This window comes from Notolepis coatsorum, assembly GCF_963971535.1.
Source record: "Notolepis coatsorum genome assembly, chromosome: 7".
NCBI lineage: Eukaryota > Metazoa > Chordata > Actinopteri > Aulopiformes > Paralepididae > Notolepis > Notolepis coatsorum.
This window is the reverse complement of record NC_140171.1, coordinates 8762831-8787166: the sequence shown is the minus strand read 5'-3', so window position 1 is coordinate 8787166 and position 24336 is coordinate 8762831. Positions and strand designations below refer to the sequence as shown.

Genomic DNA, 24336 nt, shown 5'->3' with positions numbered 1-24336 from the left:
AACCCAATAATACACGAGACCCTCTTCTTGGGACCAAGTAATGTTTCGTCGATAATCCAATGTACAGTTACCCCACCCCGCCTACACACCCACCTCCAATGTACATTTCCCCCCCCCCTCCTCCAATGTAGTTTCTTCGTCAGACCACTCTAGCATGATTACCAGACTGGATTAAACACTTTTTTTGTTTTTTTAATTGCTTCTTCAGATTGACAAAACAATATAATAAAAACCAATCTGGACATCCTGCAAATATTGGTCCCAGCTTTTACTTGTGAAAATGTCTCAGAAACCCCTTTATCATCAATGTACATATATACACCATAAGCTCTCTTAATGTCCCATATCTCCATCAATGTACATATATACACCATAAGCTCTCTTAATGTCCCATATCTAGTTTCAGAGTAAAGGTTCATAAAGTCATTTTATAAATATATATACAGCTCATGTATCTCTATTACATGAAGGTGGAGATAGATGTGACCTAAATAACTATGGACCAAACTGTACTGTCTAGAATCCTGGAATCATTGGTGAATAATCAACCTAAAGCATGTATTTGAGGATGGTGGGTTTGTCTTTCTGTTTGTTATCTTTGTTATTTAATTGTTTAACCGTTTGTTTTATAAAAAAATAAATAAAAACCTCCACCTTTTGGAACATTCTTGATACTTTATATATTTCCAATAAAATATCTCGACATTTCAGTTCTGAAAACATCCTTATACTGTTCAATAACCTTTTTCTAAATTATTAAATATCTTTATTATTAAATATCTATATATCTAAGTTATTAAATGCAGATTCAATGTAATTTCTCACTCGAAGACGACCCTTCTGACCAGAATTCAAGGTTCAACCGTTTGAACACTATTTTCCAAAATTGTTTACCTGATTTTAGCTTCTAATTTTGCTTCATGTATTTTTGGTCTTGACCTTTTACATCTTTACACACAGCAATCTTTGCAACCGAATGTAAATGTTTGACCTTGTAAGGGCTTGTTTATAAAAATAGAAAAAAAGTTATTTGATTTATTTCCCAGTGACTCATCAGGATAAATAAAAAATTACAATGAAGTTTTGAATTCACATTTTACAATTTAGTCATTTAGCTGATGCTTTTATCCAAAGCGATAGAGAGAGAGGTACATCTCTGGCAGCTACGGGTCAGTGGCATTGTTCATCAAATAATATCAATTAGCAAGATAGGTAGTACAATATTTTATTTCAGACATTGTTTGAAGAGGCGATTCTAGTCAACAAAAATTATCATTGTTGCACTCTCATACAAAGTAGGTTAAATGTAATATTTCATTTTCATACTTCCGAGTTACAGTTTACTTCCAAGAGATCAATTCATTTAATTCGAGATGTATTTTATTTAAAATATTGTACAAGTTCTGTCATGAAAAGGTTTTACTATACAACCTAATGACAAGTAAATGTGAATGGATGTTCCATCATCATAAAGTAAAATTGATTCAACCTTATGTTTTGATAGTATTTTTCATCAATACTACAGCCATCAATATACACACAATAATAACAAAATAGTTAGTTACTTGTGCAACAGGTTGCTCTGCAATTCCCATAAACCAACAAGCAGTTAGACGACTAAAGCTCTTTCCACACTGGTCACAGGAGTAGGGCTTTCTCCTGTGTGAATTCTCTGGTGTAATTTCAGATGATCCAGTAGACTAAAGCTCTTCTCACACTGGTCACAGGAGTAGGGCTTCTCTCCTGTGTGAATTCTCTGGTGTAATTTCAGATTAGACAGTTGACTAAAGCTCTTCTCACACTGGTCACAAAAGTAGGGCTTCTCTCCTGTGTGAATTCTCTGGTGTGATTTCAGAGTATCCAGTCGACTAAAGCTCTTTTCACACTGGTCACAGGAGTAGGGCTTCTCTCCTGTGTGGATTCTCTGATGTTTTTTCAGAACAGACAGTAGACTAAAGCTCTTCTCACACTGGTCACAGGAGTAGGGCTTCTCTCCTGTGTGAATTCTCTTCTCTCCTGTGTGAATTCTCTGGTGTAATTTCAGATTAGACAGGTGACTAAAGCTCTTCTCACACTGGTCACAAAAGTAGGGCTTCTCTCCTGTGTGAATTCTCTGGTGTGATTTCAGAGTACCCAGTTGACTAAAGCTCTTTTCACACTGGTCACAGGAGTAGGGCTTCTCTCCTGTGTGGATTCTCTGATGATTTTTCAGAACAGACAGTTGACTAAAGCTCTTCTCACACTGGGCACAAAAGTAGGGCTTCTCTCCTGTGTGAATTCTCTGGTGTGATTTCAGAGTATCCAGTCGACTAAAGCTCTTCTCACACTGGTCACAAAAGTAGGGCTTCCATCCTGTGTGAATTATCTGGTGTAATTTCAGAGTACCCAGTCCACTAAAGCTCTTCTCACACTGGTCACAGGAGTAGGGCTTCTCTCCTGTGTGAATTCTCTGGTGTGATTTCAGAGTATTCAGTAGACTAAAGCTCTTCTCACACTGGTCACAGGAGTAGGGCTTCTCTCCTGTGTGAATTGTCTGATGTCTTTTCAGAACAGACAGTTGACTAAAGCTCGACCCACACTGGTCACAGGAGTAGGGCTTCTCTCCTGTGTGAATTCTCTGGTGTGCTTGCAGATGACCCAGTTGACTAAAGCTCGCCCCACACTGGTCACAGGAGTAGGGCTTCTCTCCTGTGTGAATTCTCTGATGTTTTTTCAGAACAGACAGTTGACTAAAGCTCGACCCACACTGGTCACAGGCGTAGGGCTTCTCTCCTGTGTGAATTCTTCTCTGGTGTGCTTTCAGATGAGACAGTTGCCTATAGCTCTTGCCACACTGGTCACAGGAGTAGGGCTTCTCTCCTGTGTGAATTCTCTGGTGTGCTTTCAGAACAGACAGTAGACTAAAGCTCTTCTCACACTGGTCACAGGAGTAGGGCTTCTCTCCTGTGTGAATTGTCTGATGTCTTTTCAGAACAGACAGTTGACTAAAGCTCGACCCACACTGGTCACAGGCGTAGGGCTTCTCTCCTGTGTGAATTCTTCTCTGGTGTGCTTTCAGATGAGACAGTTGCCTATAGCTCTTGCCACACTGGTCACAGGAGTAGGGCTTCTCTCCTGTGTGAATTCTCTGGTGTGCTTTCAGAACAGACAGTTGACTAAAGCTCGACCCACACTGGTCACAGGAGTAGGGCTTCTCTCCTGTGTGAATTCTTCTCTGGTGTGCTTTCAGATGAGACAGTTGCCTATAGCTCTTGCCACACTGGCCACAGGAGTAGGGCTTCTCTCCCGTGTGAGTGTGTTGGTGTTTATTGAGATTCATCTTTGAACTGAAGCTTTTTCCACACTGGTCAAGCCTCTTGGTTTCTTCCCAGGCCAGCTAACAGCTATCTGGATGGAGAAGAGTGTTGAGAAGGAGAGATGTGATTTTATTCAGCTTTAATTTACATGTAAAAGGTTTATAATGGTACGTAGCTGGGTTTTATAGTTTAAGAACACAGTGTAGTCCAGAGTGGTCTACAGTTCTAGACTTAAACCACTTTGTTTCAAGCACAGTTAGTCAACAGTTTCTGGAGCAGGAGTGGTTGCATGTTTAATTTAGTCCAGGACTAAAGCCCCTTTAGTCTCAGGTTATGACAGATTTAAGAGTCACCTTATGGATCAAATATTATATCAAGCTATAGGAAATCTCATTTAGTACATCAGTAACAATATATATCACGATATAGTAAAATTTCTGTAAATTGGATGAAACATCCGTTTACAAAATAACCACATAGAGGCGGTTAGGTGGCGTAGCGGAGATTGCGTTCGTCACCAACCCCGGAGCTGTGAGCTGGATTCGCTCCGGGGTTGTCACCAGCTTGGCTGGCCGTTCACACTAATACAATTGGCAGTATTAGAGGGTGGGAGAAGCTGGCGGGGTGGGTCCGGGTCGTTGTAAACAGCGACTCCTACAGTTCGGTCGGGGCGCCTGCTAAGCGTGGATGGGACCTGAGTGGGATAGTGTGATCCTTCCACACGCTACGCCCTCTCGGAGAATATCCGCGCTGCCAGGTGAAAAGAAGCGGTTGATTGGCTGGACGTGTGTCGGAGGAAGCACGCAATAGCCTCCACTCTCCCAGATGATCTGACTGTGGGAGGTAAGTGCGCAGCGACCAGGAAGGGGATTGGGAATTGGCATAACGACTAACATTGGGATGGGAGAAAATCGGAGGAAAATGGAGAAAAAAAACCCCACATAATCCACTACTACTTTTTAATAATCCAGAATGTAAAAGAAAAAAAATTAAGGCACTTCGTCTTCTCTCCTTTTATTTGGAAGCAACGCATGTCAGAACCATATGCTGAATACCTCTTCACCTATGACTGAAATCCTGTACATGGCACCAACACTAGGGACGCAACTAAAGATTATTTTGTTATGGGGCGGCTGGGTGGCGCAGCGGACATTGCGCTTGTCACCAACGCAAGAGACACCGGTCTTGAACCCGGCTGTCAGCGTTGCCTCCGGCTTGGGCCTGGCGTCATACTGACTGATTGGCAGAGTCAGCGGGGAGGGAAGTCGATAAGAGATGTTCCGATACCATTTTTTCCTTCTTGATCCGATTCCGATACCTAAGCTTTGGATATCGGCCGATACCGATACGATACCAGTGCATACATTTAAAAATATATAATATATATTATATAAAGTATAAAACCTGTTTTTATTTTTTTTACAGCTACCGTTTTATATATAAAAGGGTGACATGGGTTCTTCGGTCCATTCTATTTTTACATTGTTTATTTACATTTCAATTTCTTTTCTCGTTTCCTTTTCATTCTTCTGTGATGTCGTTTCTTGTCTTCCTATATTCCTCCCACTTTTCCCATTTTGTATGCCCTCTATTATCTCCATCCATTGTTCCTTCGTCTGTGCTTCTACCCTGTACCACAGTTTAGTCAAAGCTTTCTTGGCTGCTACTAATAGTATCTTAATCAGATATTAGTCTTCTCCCTGAATTTCTTTCTGTGTTAAGTTCCCTAGGTATAGTACTTGACCTGTCTGGGGTATTTCATATCCTACTATTTCATTTATTATCCCTCCTATCTCCTCCCAGTAGTTTCTTATTTTCTGACATTCCCAGAATATGTGTGTGGTTCGCTACTTCTTGCCCACATTTTCTCCTACATGGCTTTTGTGTTGGCATGTAATTGCCCTGTATTTCTGGTGTTAAAGAATCTAATTATGTTTTTCCACCCAAACTCCCTCCATATCCTTGATCCTGTGGTTGATTGTTGTATCTTACATGTGTTATACCATTCCTCCTCTGTTATCTCTATTTCTAATTCTTTCTCACACTTTTCTTTTATATACAAGGTTGTAATTTCCTTACTGTCCATTATTGCCTGATATAGTGCCGATATAACCCTCCCTTTCCTTCCTTCATATGATTTTACCATTATCTTAATTATCCCATTCTGTTCTTTGTCTCTGTCTTGTTATATTATCATACTGGCAATCGCGTCTCGCTCTGCCCTATTGAGATAACTCTTATCTCCTAGCACTTAATGTGCTCACAAAACAAACAAAAGCACTCGCATGCATCCCCGATATGACGGCGGACATGGTCACACTCCACTTTCCTCTTTTTGTTTCCAACACGGAAGTAGCAGTGCACTCTAGGGCTGACCTTCGATTTTTTTTGGAATTCGAAGCTTCAGGGCCGAGATTCGATTTTAATTCGAAGCTTCGAGAGAGAATACATTTTTTTTTATGTTGTGGGACTTGTATAGCACTTTGTTCAACTTTGTCAGTGCTGTAAAGTTTAAACCTTTTTAAATTTTAGACAAACCAAACACTTTGCTTCCATGAAATATTGTAAGCCGTCATTTAAGGCTTTATAAAAGCAGCACAATGAACACAAATCTGTCAGTGCCGAGTCCGACCTCATCTTAAATAACAAACAGCATTAATTGTTGTAATTAACAAAGAGAGGCAGAGTTGATTTTGCAAAAAGAAAATTTTAATTACAAAAAAGGATATATATATTTTTTTTACATAATCAGATTGTATTTTCATATTCGAATCCCATGTCCATCGAACAAAGCTTCGAAGTATTTAAGACAGCCCTAGTGCACTCCGTGAACTAGTTGTTATGAAACGCAGGGAGAAATTACACAATGTTGGGTATTCGCCAGAAGTTCACCAGCCCCTGGAATCTTCTCGGCACATCTTAAACAGCGCAACGGGCCTGTCCTGGGTTTTCCTAGTCTCGTGACAGCGGAGCAGTCGAGCTAAGTCGTGCACAGGTAAGGCCTGCGCTATCAGGCATTGATACTAGCATGAGTAATACTGCTTGTTGTCCCGTGAGACAACCGAGTGATGTATTGGTGCGAGGGGCAGGATATTTGGGAAAACATGGTCGTCATGACTCTTTTGATTATGATAATATAATGAAAGGTATGAATACTGGCTGAGCGTCTCGCTCTTAGCGCCCTGAGGTCCCTTGGATGGTTTTTCTTTATATTAGGGATGCCCCGATCACGTTTTTTGCCAAATACTGTGGGCTAGATCCACAAAGAATGGATTGCACACCGCACCACTAACGGTACTATTTGTTCATAGTGCGTATATATACTGCGCTACTAAAGTAGGACTTCCTTTTTAGTCCAGTTTCTTACCCTCCAATAGAGTGACAGACGTAAAGCCTCCCCGCGACGCCACGTGAAGGAGTAAGGCCAAGTTCGGCCTACCATCGGTATTGAGACATCGTGTATATTAATATTTGAATAGTCATATTTGGCACTATATCGTCGAGTTGGACGTAGTCTATTAAGCTAATAATAGTCTATTCATATGTAGTGCTTCGTGCGGTGAGAATACTATCGTAGTCAGTACCCCATCGTTTCGGGCAGAGAACTGGCTGCTTATCCAGGGTGGCCGACCCCATGTGAGGCTGCACCCGAGGAGCCCCAGAGCCGACGAGCGAGTGGACCTGCATACCGGATTATTCTACCGACGACAGCCCGCCTTCCCAGGCACGGATTATGCTTTGTATACAGTGATTATTCTATGGATAAAGACCAACACTGCCGTGTGTTGGAAACCCCCCCCCCCGGAGAGGACGACAGGTGAGGAGACGCTCTACACGACGAGGTCGCTTCACGTCTCTCCATCGTGGACCGAAGGAAGCCGGCCCACAGAGAGTCCAACTGCTTTCATCTGTGGATCGAGGATCGCTGAGGCACCGAGCCGCACAACCGTGGGTTCTCCCAGGATACCCTCGGCCAGACGGATACAGCCAGACTCTACCCCCCCCCCCCTTCTCCAGTTGTCTTACAAGCGACCGGAATTCCCCCCTAGTGTATCCAGTCTTATAATCATTAAAGTATCATTGCTGTTATTCCTTAACTATTCCAGGTCGTATATGTACCACCTGCGCCTTCAGAGATTGGACATTCTCTATTGATATACCGACGAATACTCTTGCCATAAAAGTGCATACTAATTCCCATTCATAAATGTGATTGATTTGATTAAGTGCTTGCTCTACACACCATCGCTGTGTAGAAATAAAGACCTATTTCTAATTCGTACATTTGTGTTGGATCCGTTTCATCTACGTGACAGTGTTCATCATAATATATTTATGCCGAGTACTGGGTGGCCGAATATTAAGTACAAAGGTAGTGGTAGTAAGTATCATATCTAGTAATACAGTCAGGGAATTGTACCCCTCAGTTACAGATGGGGTTAGGAAAAGGATTCATTGATATGATTAAAGTATTATACAAGGACCCATCGGCCATGATTACAACAGGCACATTCATCTCCGAAATCTTTCCGGTATCACGCTCAGCCAGACAGGGTTGCCCTCTTAGTCCCGGACTATTCGATCTATCATTAGAGCCTTTAGCACAATATATAAGACAATCCCAATACATAGAACCAATCGTAATCAAGGGCACACAACATAAAATTAGTTTATATGCGGACGACGTAATATTGTTCATGCAAAACCCCAACACCACATTGCCGCATCTACTCAAGTTGATAGAGAACTTTGGTGATTTATCGGGATTTAAAATAAATTGGCAGAAGTCGGCTTTCCTTCCTCTTAACATCCATGCAAAAAAAGACACAACCCTCCCAGGTGCGATACCCATGGTAAAACATTTTAGATGCTTGGGTGTGGAAATATTTCCCACCATAAGACAAACGGTGAAGCACAATTACACAAAAATACAGAACAAAATCAAAGACGACCTGGACAGGTGGGCAAAACTTAAAAACTCAGTACAGGCAAGGGTATCAATAGTTAAGATGGATGTATTACCAAGAATCAACTTCATCAGCTCAATGCTACCGTTACCCCCTCCAGAGGGCTACTGGAAAAGATTACACTCCTCCACATACAAATTTATTTGGAATAACAAACCACCTCGCATAAAAAGATCCACCGCACAGAGAAATAAAGCAGACGGTGGCATGGCAGTTCCAGATTTTTTCCAATATTTTAAGGCTTTCACATTAAGACCATTGACAATATGGTTTGATCCCCAGGCTTTGGTATCTTGGAGAGAATTGGAAGAAAACATAGTAGCCCCACAGAGACTGAAGGACATAGCACACACTAAACTTTCAATCAAGCACTGTGAGCGGAAATTTGGCCCCATAATTACCCATGCAATCAGAACATGGCGGGAAACAAAAAAATAATATCCTAACCCTCAAAAATGGCATAATCACACTCCCATATTCAATAACAATGCACTCTTAATGGGAAAACGTCCTATAAGATTCCCTATATGGGAAGAGCAAGGCATACACTCATTAGGGGATATTTTTAATAACCAGGGCTTCTGTAGTTATGGAGAAATATGCACAAAGTTTAACCTCACCGAGTCCACATGGCTTTTTTACATACAGTTACGCCTATGTTTGAAGTCTCACGGTGTTCCATTACACATACCAGTTGAACACCACAGATACCACAAATTTTTCTATGAAAGGGAAACATTGGGAGGTTTTGTATCAGGTTTTTATTATCAATTACTAACGTCCTCGTATGAAACCCTTCAACTAGACACTGTCTGGAGGAGGGATATTCCAGACCTGGAAAGTGACTTTGATTGGCAAGAAGCATGGGCAAATGTCCGTCTGACATCAAGGAACCCGGACCATCAACAAATCAATCTTAACTATATTCACAGGACATACTTGACTCCTATAAGACTGAACAGAATGGGCCTGAAACAGGACTCAAAATGCTCCCAATGTACAAATGGAGACGAAGGGACATTTATGCACATGTATTGGGACTGCCCACCAGTTAAGGCATTCTGGAAAGATGTGACCCATCAATTATCAAAACTCGTATCTTGGAATATACCAGTACACCCCTCTGTATTGCTTTTAAATGATGTTTTTGAGTTTGCAGTAAATCCACAGCTAAAGAGATTGGTCTTATCGGGTATCACAGTAGCTAAAAAACTGATCGCATCACGTTGGTTTCAACCGGAAAAAATGTGCCGGAAAGTTTGGTCTCTTACATATCTCGATGTGATATATCAAGAAATATCTACAGCAAGAATTCTGGGTCTCAACGAATCCAAAATGTCAATGTGGGTAGAAGTGGTGGAGAGAATAAAAGCTAGCTTATAATGGTAGTGTCTGGTTAGGAGTGAGGGATAATGGAGGTACTATCCAAGGAGGGGTCCGGGAGGGGGGGGTTCGAGCTGGAGCATATGTGTGTAGGGTTTTAGAAAATAGGTATTAGGGGTATGTCCTATATAAACATTTATATAATTGTTAATTTAGCTGGATATACACTGTATACGGTTAAAATGTTATTATAGACTTTTTTTTTTGTCTTGTTTCTGTACTTGCATGTAATTTTAACCACCTTGACTGTTAGTTTCATTATGCATTATGTGTTGAGTACTGACTTTTAATAATTTTTGTTTTGCAATAATAAAAAAAATATAAAAAAAAAAAAGTGTGCTACTGTTAAAAAAAAAAAAAAAAAAAGTGCCTGTTCACTATAAAGTGCCACGTTTTGATATATTGAGCTTTAAACTTTAAGTAAATTTTTTGGAACACGCAACCTAAAACACCTTCCTCTCCCAAACCGTTCCTGCAATTGTTTTATGTTGCATGATGATCATGGATACATTTATTATGTATTGTATTTTTTATGTTTAAATATCAACATAATCTGTCTGTCCACCCTCAGTACATTTACTATCAATATAATATAGTAGTCTGACTTCATCATCTTTTCAAACGCACACACAGAGGGAGAATGCCCCCCCCCAGTCATCCTTCCAACTAAGTCCCCACCCTGCTGTTCTGTCGCTCTGAACAGGGCTTTTAGCTTGTTGTTAGCTTATGCTAACGGGACATTAATTCCGGTCTTAAACACAACGTGGTCATAAAGGAATGGCAAGGATTGCAAAGCATGTTATATGCATTTGACCCGTTGCGGAATAAAACAGCAGGGATTTGTTTTGGGTCGCAAAAACACTACCCTTGCAGCTGCTGTGTTTCAATGTCCGCGTTCCAGATCCAGACGCTACTACTGCTGAGCTGAGAGACGCTACTGCTCAGCCTGCTGTGTGGAGATGCATCCTATTGGCTGTTTGCTGGAGCGGATATGAGTCACGACACCACGGATTTTCAAAATAAGAGTATCATAATGACCTTAATGTTGCTAGCTTTCGGAGCCTAGTTATTATAGCTGGAGCTGCGCGTGGGCATAAATGAGACCCGCTATAGGATTTTCAAAATAAGACTGTTGTCATTCTATATTTTTAAAGAACATTGCCAGGCATCTCGCGGAACCCCTGACAGCTCTCCGCGGAACCCCTGTGTGCCGCGGAACCCCTGTTGAGAACCGCTGTATTAGAGTCCTTCCCTTATTTGTGGAAAATCTATCAAATAAAAAGTAAATTTTTCATTGTTCGCAAATTTCGCACCACATATCAGGCATACAGGTAAGCCTTTTGTTGACTAAATATCTTAGTTGATGAAATATTTTTTCATTTCAGTGTCACAGTATGACATCGATCTCAAAAAAAAGGAAAAAAATTTATTTTTTTATTCTGGGCAGCTGATTGGCTAAAGAGCCGCATGCGGCCTCGAGGCCGCAGGTTGCCGACCCCTGGTCTAGTCAGTTTCAAGTTTCAAGTTTCTTTAATAGTTGTCATACAGAAGTACAGAATACTTTTGTACAAAATGCTTCTTACTGTTGCGCTCCAGAGACTGTGCATGACAAGATAAGTATGAAATAAAAACATAGTAAAAATTAGAAGTAAAAAAAGAGGTCACAGTGTTCAGTTTAGACATATGTACAATGTTCGTAGACGTAGTTACCATACAATATACAATACTGTGCAGTGTACTAATATACAATACTATATAGTGCAAGGCATAAATGGACGAGGTGCAGTTTAGGTACAATTCACAGTAGGTGTACGAGTTGTAGTGCAAATCCTTTATCAATAAATATAAAGTGTAAGTGTGTTTGTGTGATCTAAAGTGTGGAGAGTGGGTGCTGCAGTGTGTTGTTTGTTTGAGTGAGTGTGTGCGTGTGGGTGTGTGTGCTGTGTGCATTTGATGGTTGTTGCATAGTGATTATTGTTCGTTTAGCGATTATTGTTCGTTTAGCAGCCTGATGGCCTGGGGATAGAAGCTCCTTCTGAGTCTTTCTGTGCTCGCCATAAGACTCCGGTATCGCTTGCCTGACGGCAGCAGTTCAAAGAGGCAGTGGGACCTCCGTGAGCCAACGTTAGCTACCGTTACAAAATGACCCAGTCAACTATTCACTTTTAGTTTAATACATGAGGCATTGTGTAACGTTAACCAGCCGGCTAGCTACTGATAGCTCCTGATATCAACAAATGCTCCAGCAATAGTCTAGTGCATAATACCTCCGTTGGCTAGGTAGCTCACGTTAGCTCACTAGTCACTACGAAATGTCCCAGTAAACTAAATAGTTCACTGAGGCGTTGTCTTAACGTTATCTAGCAGTAGCTACAGATAGCTCCTGATATCAATGTCTTATAACATGCGTATTCGAGTCCCTGGCTTCCATCGCATGAGGGCATGCTGAATAGGGTCCAGCTGCAGCGCCGGAGAATCCTTGCATGCTGAATGTAGAGTATAGGGTCCAGCTGCAGCGCCGGAAAATTCTTGCTGGAGCTGGAGGCTACTCGAGTATACACACACAGTGGAGCCATTTGCAGACAGCAAGCATTTTGACTTGTTGCGTGGTGGCGATGTCTCGCAGATAATACAACTACAAGTATGATTATATAATATATATATTTTATTAAAAAAAATTAAATAAAAAAATTGGCTGGTAAGAAATATGCTTGGCGGGTAGATTTCTCATTTACCCGCCACTGGCCGGTGAGTCAAAAAGTTAATTTCGTGCCCTGCGTATGTCATGTTGACTGTAACGGACATGACAACAACATAACACTGTACACATTCAAATTGCGATAATCGATTCTAACATTTTCAAATCGATGCAGTTGAATTTTCCCCTTAGGATCGATGCATTGTTACACCCCTACACCAAAGTAACTGGCCCACTGTGTATGTGTGTACAGCTAACTTGGCTAGCGTTATCAACAGCAGAGGTGGGCAATAGGGTCCAGCTGCAGCGCCGGACGGCCGGAGTGCAAGCGGTGTGACGTAATTGGCAGACTCGACTGTCAATCAATGGTCTACCTGACACGCAAACTCATAAACAATGTTTCTGTACTGGAGGTGTACAGTATTTCAATAGGCAACCCTGAAATGATTCTTTTTCTAGACGGCAACACAGCCAAAACATAGGCATTGTATGCATAAAAGGGGCAAAAGCTAAAGTTAAGTGACTGTTACTTTTGTAGCAGTAGTTTGATTTGATAGTTTATTTGATAGGGACAGCACATGTTAACACTTTGAATGGCCATCACGAGATATCTCGGGTTATCAGTCCGCGGGTTGAATGCCCATCACGAGAATTCTCGTTTTATTTTTTTTATTAGCGATCTGAATTCATATTTCATCAACCGAGTCTACCGTTGGTAATCCTGCCCCGCCAGGCGCTCAGATGTGGAAAAAAGCGCCCCCTATCGTCTCCCAGATGGTAATGCACCATTTTGGATTGGACTCGATGAAAATGGATGAGAAAAAAAAACTACGGAATCCACATTTTACTTCTCACGCATGTAACAGGAGCCGATCAGATTCATTCTGGACCCTCAGCACAGCGTGTAATATGTGTTTTACAGTATACGTGTGGGATCAATGAAAGGATCGATTTTTGGAATGGCGATCAGGAATTGGAATAATCCATTTGGATACCATCTGATCTCAGGTAAGGAATCTATTTTACCAGTCTTATGATAATCAGACCCGTTTTCACGGAGATATAAGCTTTTCCCCTAAGAGCGATCAGGAACTGTACACGTACACATATACTATCGATAATCTAGCGTTTATTTGAAAGCGATTCATAAATAGGCCGAAAAATGACAACGTTCTAGAATATTACAGTACAGGGCGATTATCATAGAATCTTTTTTTTCTTCATGAAAGCGAGGGCTTTTCAAAATGCTATAAAAACGGAAATGAACCGATAAAAAAACAATGCGCTTCGACAATGTTGACTGGAAATGAGTCATTGATAATGCGACGGGCAGATTAGACACATAGCCATAATTTAAAACATAGATTAGGCGATATTAATGATAACATTGAAGTGGATGGTGGGCATTCAAGCACTAAATGTACGCCCCCTGCTGGGCACTGAAAGTGTTAATGAACATCAAGTACAAAATACAAAATGTAAACATGCAGGGTTGTAGCAAGAGCTAATTTACACACATGCACGCACAGTACAAATATACATTTATTTTTGAAAAAAATAATAAACTGAAATATTTTCACTGTGCTCCTATATTTTTGGGTGCTCCTAAATTTCTTTGTGTGCTCCTAAATTTTCTCATTTAGGAGCACATGTGCTCCTTGGGAAAAAGGTTAGCGTAGAGCCCTGCTGTATGCGCCCCCAGACATCATATTTGAAGACCCTGATCAGATTGGCTGTGACGATACATTGGCCTGAGCTATTGTTATGCAAAGACAGGTAGCCAGGTGGGTACTTGGCGGATTGGTTGTTTATTCTTAAAAAATTTATTTAATCCTCTTTCTCCCCGTCCCAATTTAGTTGTTGTGCCAATTCCCCCCCTCCCCTACCTGGTTGTTGTGCGCATGTTCTCCTACTGGTCGGTACAAGGGAATCCTGAAGTCATCCACATGCTTCCTCCAACACACGCGGCGACAGCCAGTGACTCTTTTTTCACCTGGCAGCGAGGACTCTCATTGGTGAAGTGTAACGCGTGGGAGGTCACGCTGCCTTCATCAAGTCCTGCTTCCGCTGAGCAAGCGCCCAGACCTGACCTGTAGGCGTCGCTGTCCACAACGCCAGGTTCCCACCCATGACTTGCCCTCCCCCTAAACCAGCCAAACGGGTTAGTATAGCGATCAGCCCAAGCCCCAAGCAATGCTGAATGGTTGTTTATTCTGAGCCAAAGAGCAGCCACCTCTGTCTGGCGTTCAACTATGATGTAACGGTACACGTTTTTATTGCATTTTTTTTGCTCAAGCTGAGCGGTTATAACGGTCGGATTGAGAAGAATCAAATGCTCCCGATCCCGATGCATGATGTGTGGTGGATTATGTTGGCGATAGGGCTGGGCGATATAACGATAAATATCGCGATATATTTTAATAATCGATATCGAATATAGAAATTTAAAAAAAAATCAAGGGCAGTTTTAAAACCAGAGACAGTGGACAGACTTGTCTTTCTTGCCTGCAACTTAAAGTAATGGCTTTGCTTGTCCAAATGACAATACTGACCAAATTGAGATTTATTTTTCTCTTGTCCATTTATTTTGTTTGCTTTCTAATTTAAAATACAGTTGGAAACCGTCTGTACACAGTAGGCTATGTGTGCTAGCAGAACTAGACTCCAGTCACGAGTCACGGTGCACATCCACATTTTGGTTTGTCCACCAAAAAAGCGCCAAAAGATAAAAAATAAACTAGCAGAGCCAGAGCTGTTCAACTCCCCTGGAGCCACATAATTTTTTTTTTTAATACTTATACCAATTTCGATAATTATCGATATCGAGAAATATGATAACATTATCATATTGTTATCGCGATATGATTTTTTTCCATATCGCCCAGCCCTAGTTGGCGACACGATGGACATCAATACTTTTAGTCTGTGTAACATTAGTCCACAACGTATGCCGTTGGTGGCGATCAAAGCATCAAAAAACGACCCCCCCCCCCCCCCCTTTCATGCATTCATGATGAAACATAATACCTATGATATAGATTTGATTTGAGAATAATAGCGGGTCCAGGCAAGAAACGGCAACGGTTATAGTATAATACATGCATAAGGCTATTCCTCAGCATTTCAGGAATTACCCCAGACCGATCTAAAAACACACTTATATTCACCACTAACGCGTGAATGTGCATGGAAAAATTCTCTTTTTTGAATCTTATTTTTAATCTACTTTTTTCTCCCATTTTCTATTTTTCTCCCATCGCAATTTCGTATCGTCCAATTCTATCCTCCCCTGTCTCAAACGTTGTTAGGCCATGCCTCCCACAAGCCGGCTGCAATGTGGACTAAGCCTTACATCACGTGTCCCCTCCGGTACTCGAGGAAGCAGCAGTAGCATCTTTTCACCTGCACAGCGCGATCTCTCAGCGTCGGGGGTCTGCGTTTGGAGGGCACGCCGCCCCCGTCGCTTCCTGATTCTGCTGCACAGGCGAACCAACTGACCTGTAGGAGTCGCTGTCCACAACGTCCGATCCCCACCCATCAGCTTCCCACCCCCTAATACTGCCAATTGTATTAGTATTAACGACCAGCCAAGCTGATAGCAATGCGGAGAGCTGGGCTCGAACCCAGCGTCTCCTGCATTGGTGGTGAGCGCCTTGCCCACTGCACCACCTAGCCGCTCTTTTTTTGCATCTTGACAGGAAGAAAGTCACTGTCAAATGGAAATTACCATATAATATAGAATATAGTTATAGCTCTACAAACAAGGTGACGGACTCCCTATCTTTTAAAGCGTGGCAGTGAATAGATGGGGCCCGAAAAACGCATGGCACCCAATGTGTTAAGTCACGCACTGACTACAAACTAAGTATTACTACTCACTTTCAAGGCTCTCCATAACCTAGCCCCTCCTTATCTGACAGAACTTCTCCAGTCCTACACTCCCTCTCGGTCACTCAGATCCTCCTCTTCCTTCCAACTTGTCACTCCCCCTTCCTGTCTGACTACCATGGGATCCAGAGCCTTCTCCCGCTGTGCCCCCCGCCTCTGGAATTCCCTACCACAAGACATCCGTGCAATAGATAACCTCCCCACCTTTGTTTCCCGTCTCAAAACACATCTGTTCATTCTGGCATATTCACTTTAATTTTAAGTCCGTTTATTATAACTGCTCCCCTATGTAACTCTGTAATACTGTGTTTTTACTGTGTGTAATTGTATTTGTTTTAACCCTGTACGGCGACCGTGGGTGCTCAGAAAGGCACCTTTAAATAAAATGCATTATTATTATAGTCTGCGCAGGGCAGAGAAAGAGCGCTCCGCTGCCACGACAGAGATGGGGAGCGGAAAAAATAATCCCATATTTGGATTCCCCACAAAAAAAACACATTTTAGTGTTGATTTGATTGATTTTCCAGAAGAAAAAGTATGGCTGTCATTTTGATTAAAAAAAAAATACATCTTGAAGTCAACTTCCTGTCTTTTTAACTTTCTGTCTAAGTGATTGATTGATAATTTTATTAACAGATTGCAGAATGGGTACAATACAGTACAGCTCAATTATACACACAATTGTTAACACTTTAACTGCCCAAGGTTAAATTCATGATATACCATCCCTTGCCAGCTCTATTTAACATGGAGAAGTTCCACTTCTTTGCAGGGCTATAACTTTTTAAATTCTATTGCTAGATTGCCATTATTAGGGCCCATTCAATGTCCTATATGTATTGTTCATGGTGTAGCAACGTTAACTTTTTCATTCACATATTCATACTAAAATATGGTCTAAAGTATAAGTATGTTTTCATCTCTTTCTGCAGCTTTCTCCAGAATGTGATTTATAGCCCCAAATGCATTATATTGATGATGAAATACAGTTTGATAGCGATCTGTGCCAGATAATAAATTTCAATTGGATGGGGTTCTGGAAGTTACTACACGTCATCTGATGTTGACCGGATGGGCGAGGGGGCGTTTATAATTCCGTGGGCAACGTTATACCATTCATCTAATGTGGGTCATATGTTCATCATAGCAGTTTATATCGAACACGGTAATACTACACGCTAAAACTCACCCCAGTCTCCTCGGGCGATCAGCGTGGAGTAGACAGTTTTCAATTATGGGATGTTGAAATGCCAGATCTATTTCCAGGTTGTATAATAGTATATACGTCCAAATCATGTTTTTTCGAGTTATTTCCACCGATCGATGTTCACTGTGTGAAGACGGAGTCTCTCTAACATTAGCGAGTGCCCGGACCACATATTCACATTCACATTTAGTCATTTAGCTGACGCTTTTATCCAAAGCGACTTACAAGTTCTGTACGACAGGTCATCAGGAAGGATACAACTCTATCAGCTGAGTAACAATATTCATCAAAGTGTTGCGTGTTACAGTGTAGGTTAGTTTATTAGGACAAGTGCATGACAGTAAGGTTAGTTAGGGTTAGATTTTTTTTATTTTATTTTGTAAATTTTATTTCAGATAATGGTTGAAGAAGTGCGTCTTTAGTCGATGGCGAAAGATTGGATGGGATTTGGCTGTCCTAACTGGGGTGGGTAGTTCATTCCACCATTGTGGGGCAAGGACTGAGAATAGGCGTGTAGGTGGTGTATATGTGTTTGAGGATGATATCCTTCAAACAGGCAATAGTGATGATATAATTTGGGCAGTGCTGAGCTGGGTTACTTTCCTCCAGTGTATTTGTCCCCCGGCCCCACCCAATGGCCCCATGCACACACACACACACACACACACACCGAAGTAAAAAGAAAAATAAAATAAAAAATCTGAAAAAAAAAAAAAAAAAAAAAAAAAAAATTTAACTTCGATTTATTTTTTAATGTTCGAAGCTTGTGCCATCGAACGAAGCTTCGAAGCTTCGAAGTATTTAAGACAGCCCTATTGCTTTCAGTTTAGCTGGTCGTCCGTACTAATACACATTGGCAGTATCTTGTCTAGCACAGTCTCTGGAGCGTAACAGTAAGAAGCATTTTGTATAAAAGTATTCTGTACTTCTGTATGACAACTATTAAAGAAACTTGAAACTTGAAACTATTAGGGGGTGGGAAACTGATGGGTGGGGATCGGGCGTTGTGGACAGCGACTCCTACAGGTCGGTTGGTGCGCCTGCGCAGTAGAATCAGGAAGCGATGGGGGCGGCGCCCCTCCAAAGCGCAGACCCCCGACGCTGAAAGATCGCGCTGCGCAGGTGAAAAGATGCGACTGCTGTTACCTTGAGTATCGGAGGGGACTCGTGCTATGTATGACTTAGTCCACATTGCAGCCGGCTTATATGGAGTGAGTCCTGCCGGTTCAAAGGTTGACATCCGGTTTCGATCTGCCGATCGGCCACCAGATGGCGCTCTTGAACCGCTAGAGGGTTGAGAGGAGATCAGCAGTGTGTCTCAAGGCTGCAGAGGGGAAATATGATTCCGATCACAGATTTTTGAAATATTGATATCAACGACGATTTACGGCGTCCTCTGCAACTTGAGCATGGCTAGGAAAGACGCCTAAACACGTTCCCGGCAGTTAAAGTGTTAAGGGGATGCAGACCAGAGAAAGACTTTCGCCTTGTTTACATCAGGGTCCCCCATTTTCAATTCATCAGAACATATATGACATACAGGTGGTAGACAGTACTGCTACATCTATACATTTATGACCTACCAGATTTACAAATACTGTTTGTGATACAAAAAGAGTAAAAAAAAAGGAGTATACATTTGATGAAGAAACTGTACATTGTAGGAGGCAGCGTTTCCGTTAGCCGGTAATTACCGGTATTTGACCGGCAAAATCTGTTGAAGTCCGACATATTTAATCTCTCCGGTCTTAATGTCCGGTGAAAATAATTCCCTCTAAGCACAATTTGAAGTATTAAAATAGGCTAAAATTAAATAGCATATGCGATGAACGAAACAATCATTACATTTGTTTCATCGTTGCTTCACCAAGCAGGTATAATAATGTTGTCAGCGGGAGCTTGCTGCTAGATTTGCAACTGCATGCAGCTGCAGAGCCACAGAATCCACCATAACCCACCCATTTGTACCGGCACAGTGCAGTACTCCAATTCAGCCATTGGCAATTCAGCTGTTGGGTGGGGGGCGCTGTTGAGCGGTCCCCAGATAGAGCCTGAAAACAGCTGAATCTGCTGGTCTGCAGCGCCATACTCTCGCAAATAAGTCGTTGGGAGGTGGAGAGTCGTCACGCAAACCCACGATAATGTTGCCGTCTCTCTCTGCCAAATTTCTCAGTTCTTCGCTTGATATAATTAATACAAATGTCCAATATAACGGAATTCGTTAGCTCATAAAAATGTGATTATAACAGACTGCTGTTTATTAATGTCGGGCGACTGCCCACAGACACCTATTTGATTTAAAGTCGGCAGCAGCAGCACAGAGTCTCTGGACTTATTTTATTTGGAATATAATGACTGTATACGCAAAAGTAGCCTAGTTTTAAGTTAAAATATTATAAATCTACATGCCTTGAGGATGTCATTCTTTATATAGCCTACCTAGCTAATTGTTTTTAAGCTCAATAAACTCTGACCGGAATTTCTCTCATTTGACCGGTAGATTTAAATCTACCGGACCCTGAGACCGGCAACAATTTTTTCTAACGGAAACCCTGGTAGGAGGTGGGGCAGGGATAGAAATTACCTTTTTTTTTTCCAGGGGCTTTTTTTGCCCCCCTTAATTGATTTTCGGGGGCTTTTTTTTGTATTTCGGGGGCACAACATTTTTATAATGAAAATTAACATAAAGATTATAAATAGTGATGCACCGATGTGAAAATTGTGGCCGATACCGATAACCGATATTAATATTGCTGTTCTGGCCGATACCGATATTTACCGATGTCGATATCTCTGTATAGAAAACACTTTTTTATGATAATCAAATAAAGAGCTATTTTCCAAAATGCATAATTTTTTTTACTTTTGTAACTTATTTTCAGAAATGACTGATATTTTGAAACTATTTAAGGCCAAAACATGTAAAAAGAAAAAAATATATATATATATATTTTTTAATATCAGCCCTATCTTGATATCGGACCGATACCGATGTGTAAAAAAACTGCCATATCGGCCGATATTATATCGGCGGCCGATATATCGTGCATCACTAATTATAAAACATTGTTGACACTTTTTTTTACAGTCTTCGTCCCTATGTTTGATAACGTAATGTTAATGTCTCCATATATATGATTGATATATATTGATCATATTCAACAACATGCCCTCAGCTCGAATACACATCGAATGAGTGTTATAAAACATTGATATCAGGAGCTATCTGTGGCTACTGCTGGCCGGCTATATAACGTTGATACAGCGCCTCTGTGAACTATTTAGTTCAGTGGGACATTTCGTTTTGAACAGTGAGCTGGCGTCAGCTAACATGAGCTAGCTGAGGTATCATACACGTCTCTACTAGAGTTTGCTGGAGCGTTTGTTGATGTCAGGAGCTATCGGTAGCTGGCCGGCTAGATACCGTTCGGTTAGACAATGCCTCATCATGTATTGGACTGGAAGTGAATGGTTGACTGGGTCATTTTGTAACGGTAGCTAACGTTAGCTAAGGGAGACACCGTCCTCCCGTCTCAGACTAGACTACTAGACCCGTGTTTACATGCGCGCGGGAGGGGCTGGAGGGAGGAGCAGACGCCGCACAGCTCCCGGTGTCTGAGACAGAACTCAGCGAGACGAGCAAGTGAGATCGGTTTTGACATCGGCGAAAATAAAGCATTATCACCGATCACCGATCGCATATTTATACCGATTATCGGCCGATAGCGATCGGTGGCCGATCGATCGGGGCATCCCTACTATTTTATTTTTAACATCCCTAATTCCAACAGTCAAGAGGCTTGTTTCAAATTGATACATGAAAAAACCCACACACGCAACAACATCCACCTCAAACACAACAAAAGAACAGAGCATCTCATGAACTTATGTCATGGACTCTATGGACTGTCAGCTGAACTCGCACCAATGCATAGAGAAATAGTCAGACATCCCAGAATTATTTCATAATACAAGTTTTAAATGGACGTTTGGATTAAAATCATCCCGAAGACAGCACTGGAACGTTTGTGAGTATAGGCTCTGGCCAGATCGATCAATGAAATACGTTGCGCGCTCAGCGCTGTGGAATGAAGGAAATTCGCATCGGGATCGGATTTGGATGTTATTCGTTGGAGTTGTGTTACAAATGGAACGGTCTTTCCCCGCCAAACACAAGTTACTTAACGTTACACAGGTCGCGCTATGCAGATGCTTAGCTTGCTAACGTTAAGATAGCAGTGTAACTTAATGTTACACTATGCATGCTTGCTGAAAGCAGAGCTCTGTCTGTCTGCGTTCGCACCTCTCAAGTACCGTGTAACACGCAGCGGGCCCCGCCTCCCTCCCTCCTTGCATTCCACCCAAAAACTGAATTTCAGTCCAGTTTCTGAACTATTAACAGCGGAGCTGTTTTGTAATCTTCACTCGTCTCGCACACTGCAAGTAAATGATTTTTCCAGTTCGCACACACACATATTATTAGGGGCAAATACGAGGGAAATGCTCGCACTGTAGAGCATATAATTAGTAAACTGTCAGGGGCTTTTCTTGCCCCCCCTTAACTGATTTGAGGCATTTGGTCAATTTTCGAGGGCATTTTGCACCAAGCCCCCGTTAATTTCGAACCCTGAGGTGGGGTGGGGGAACTGTACATTGGAGGTGGTTTGGGGGGGGGGGGGTAGTCAGGCGGGGGGGTAAGTAGCTGTACATTGGATTATCGAAGAAACCAGGTCCAAGGAGAGGGTCTCGTGTATTACTGGGTTAGGACATTTACTGTACATTGGAGGGGGTTGGGTTAGGATATTTACAGGGGCCAGTTTTGAATTGCAGTCTCCCGTAGGTGCTCCTTGAGAGTGGTTTTAAAAGTGGGTAGTGATTCATTCCTTTACAGCTGTGGGTAGGGCGTTCCACATTGATGTGGCATAATTACGAAATGTGTTTAGTCCCTTGTTTGAGCCGTCAGGCGGGGGGGGTAAGTAGCTGTACATTGGATTATCGACGAAACCAGGTCCAAGGAGAGGGTCTCGTGTATTACTGGGTTAGGACATTTACTGTACATTGGAGGGGGTTGGGTTAGGATATTTACAGGGGCCAGTTTTGAATTGCAGTCTCCCGTAGGTGCTCCTTGAGAGTGGTTTTAAAAGTGGGTAGTGATCCACATTCCTTTACAGCTGTGGGTAGGGCGTTCCACATTGATGTGGCATAATTACGAAACGTGTTTAGTCCCTTGTTTGAGCCGAATCTGGGTTTAACATGATTTGTGGAGCTCCCTCTGGTGTTGTGGTCGTGGTATTCACTGACCTTTGGGAAGTATTTTGACATGTACATGGGTACCTTAGTCGTGTAGTGTATCTTGTAGACCAGGCCCATTGCAAGTAGCTGTACTCTGTTGTCTACTCTAGGAGTAAGGTCAAGCAGTAGTCTGACCAGTTTGTTTTGTGATGTTTGTAATTTTGTTTTTAGCACCTTTGAGGTGCTTTGGTACCATGAGGTGCAAGCATAGTCGTAGTACCCTTGAATGAGTGCTCCTGCCAGAGTCTTCAGGGTATTCTTGTTTACCAGTGAGGAGATCCGGTACAAGAATCTAGTTCGTTGGTTGACTTTTTTTATTACATTGGATGCCATTTTGTCACAGGAAAGATTTGCCTCTAGGATGGAACCATAGTGCATGTCTATGGATGGGGGAAACACATTAGACGAATTTGTTAGAATCACCAGAAAGGCTTTCGAAATAGTGAAATGCCATGTTGACCTCAATATTTTCAAAACAAATTATATGAAAAGGTTATGAAATTAACAAGAATGTGATCAAATATGTAATAAAAACGGAGCTCAACGCATACATTTGATCGTAGAATGCCAAGATGGCGGCGTTCTCGTGACGTCAGAGTGTCTTCGAGATGTAGGCCACCTCAAAGCCGTTCTGAACAATGTACGTCACTCTCACTCCCTCTCGCGTCATTTTCATTTAATAAAATGACATTAGAAATCACGTTACAGGCGTTCTAATATATATATATTTTTTAAGGTGTTTAAAGTTCCAACGTCCCTGGAGAGAGTGGCTATGCTAACTAGGCTAACAACATCAACCACCACGAGCGATAAGAAGCAGCTGTGGACGCTGCTAAGAACAACACGGTAAGAGAGCGTATAACTCCCCTCAAACACTGAAGACATAACTACAGCTAGAAAACACATTTCAGTCACTACCTGACGAGAACACTGAAGACATAACTACAGCTAGAAAACACATTTCAGTCACTACCTGAGTCCTGACGAGCCCGACAGGCAGGAGGACGGAGTAGGGTCCAGCTGAGCTGTATTCCCGAATTTCCCGGAGTGAGCTGTTTCTGTAATGGCGGAGACGTTGGTCACGCGGGGCGCGTTATTTTTAAACGTAGCCGCATTTTGAGTCCTGACGAGCTGACAGGCAGGAGGACGGAGTAGGGTCCAGCTGTGTATTCCCGGGGTGAGCTGTTTCTGTAATGGCGGAGACGTTGGTAATCATAGATATCTATGTTGGTAATGGTCAGGCGGGGCGCGTTATTTTTAAACGCAGCCGCATTTTGCGGAGACGCTCTCTGATTGGCTATCCGCGTACAGCGAAGCCCCTCTCTGATTGGTTGAGCGAAGCCCCTCTCTGATTGGTTGAGCGCAGCCCCTCTGATTGGTTTAGCTCGTCACGCGTTGTGTTGTGTCTTACTAATAATAACTAATTCCTTGGTCAATTGATTGATTGATTGAAAAGTTTATTAACAGATTGCAGAATGGGTACAGTACAGTACAGCTCAATACATACAATTGTTAAGGGGATGCAGACCAGAGAAAGACTTTCGTCTTGTTTACATCAGGGTCCCCCATTTTCAATTCATCATAACATATATGACATACATGACC

General features: G+C 42.1%; 1 protein-coding gene across 1 annotated transcript; it reads right to left on the bottom strand.

The window, feature by feature from the left end:
* Positions 1-1334: 1334 nt before the first annotated feature.
* Positions 1335-23823, bottom strand: LOC311232042 (uncharacterized protein). Its single transcript, XM_084318710.1, has 2 exons — positions 23705-23823; positions 1335-3387 (listed from the first exon to the last, which is right to left on the bottom strand). Exon 2 carries the CDS (start codon positions 3317-3319, stop codon positions 1610-1612), a length of 1710 nt encoding a protein of 569 aa, XP_084174836.1. The 5' UTR covers positions 3320-3387; positions 23705-23823; the 3' UTR covers positions 1335-1609.
* Positions 23824-24336: the final 513 nt, after the last annotated feature.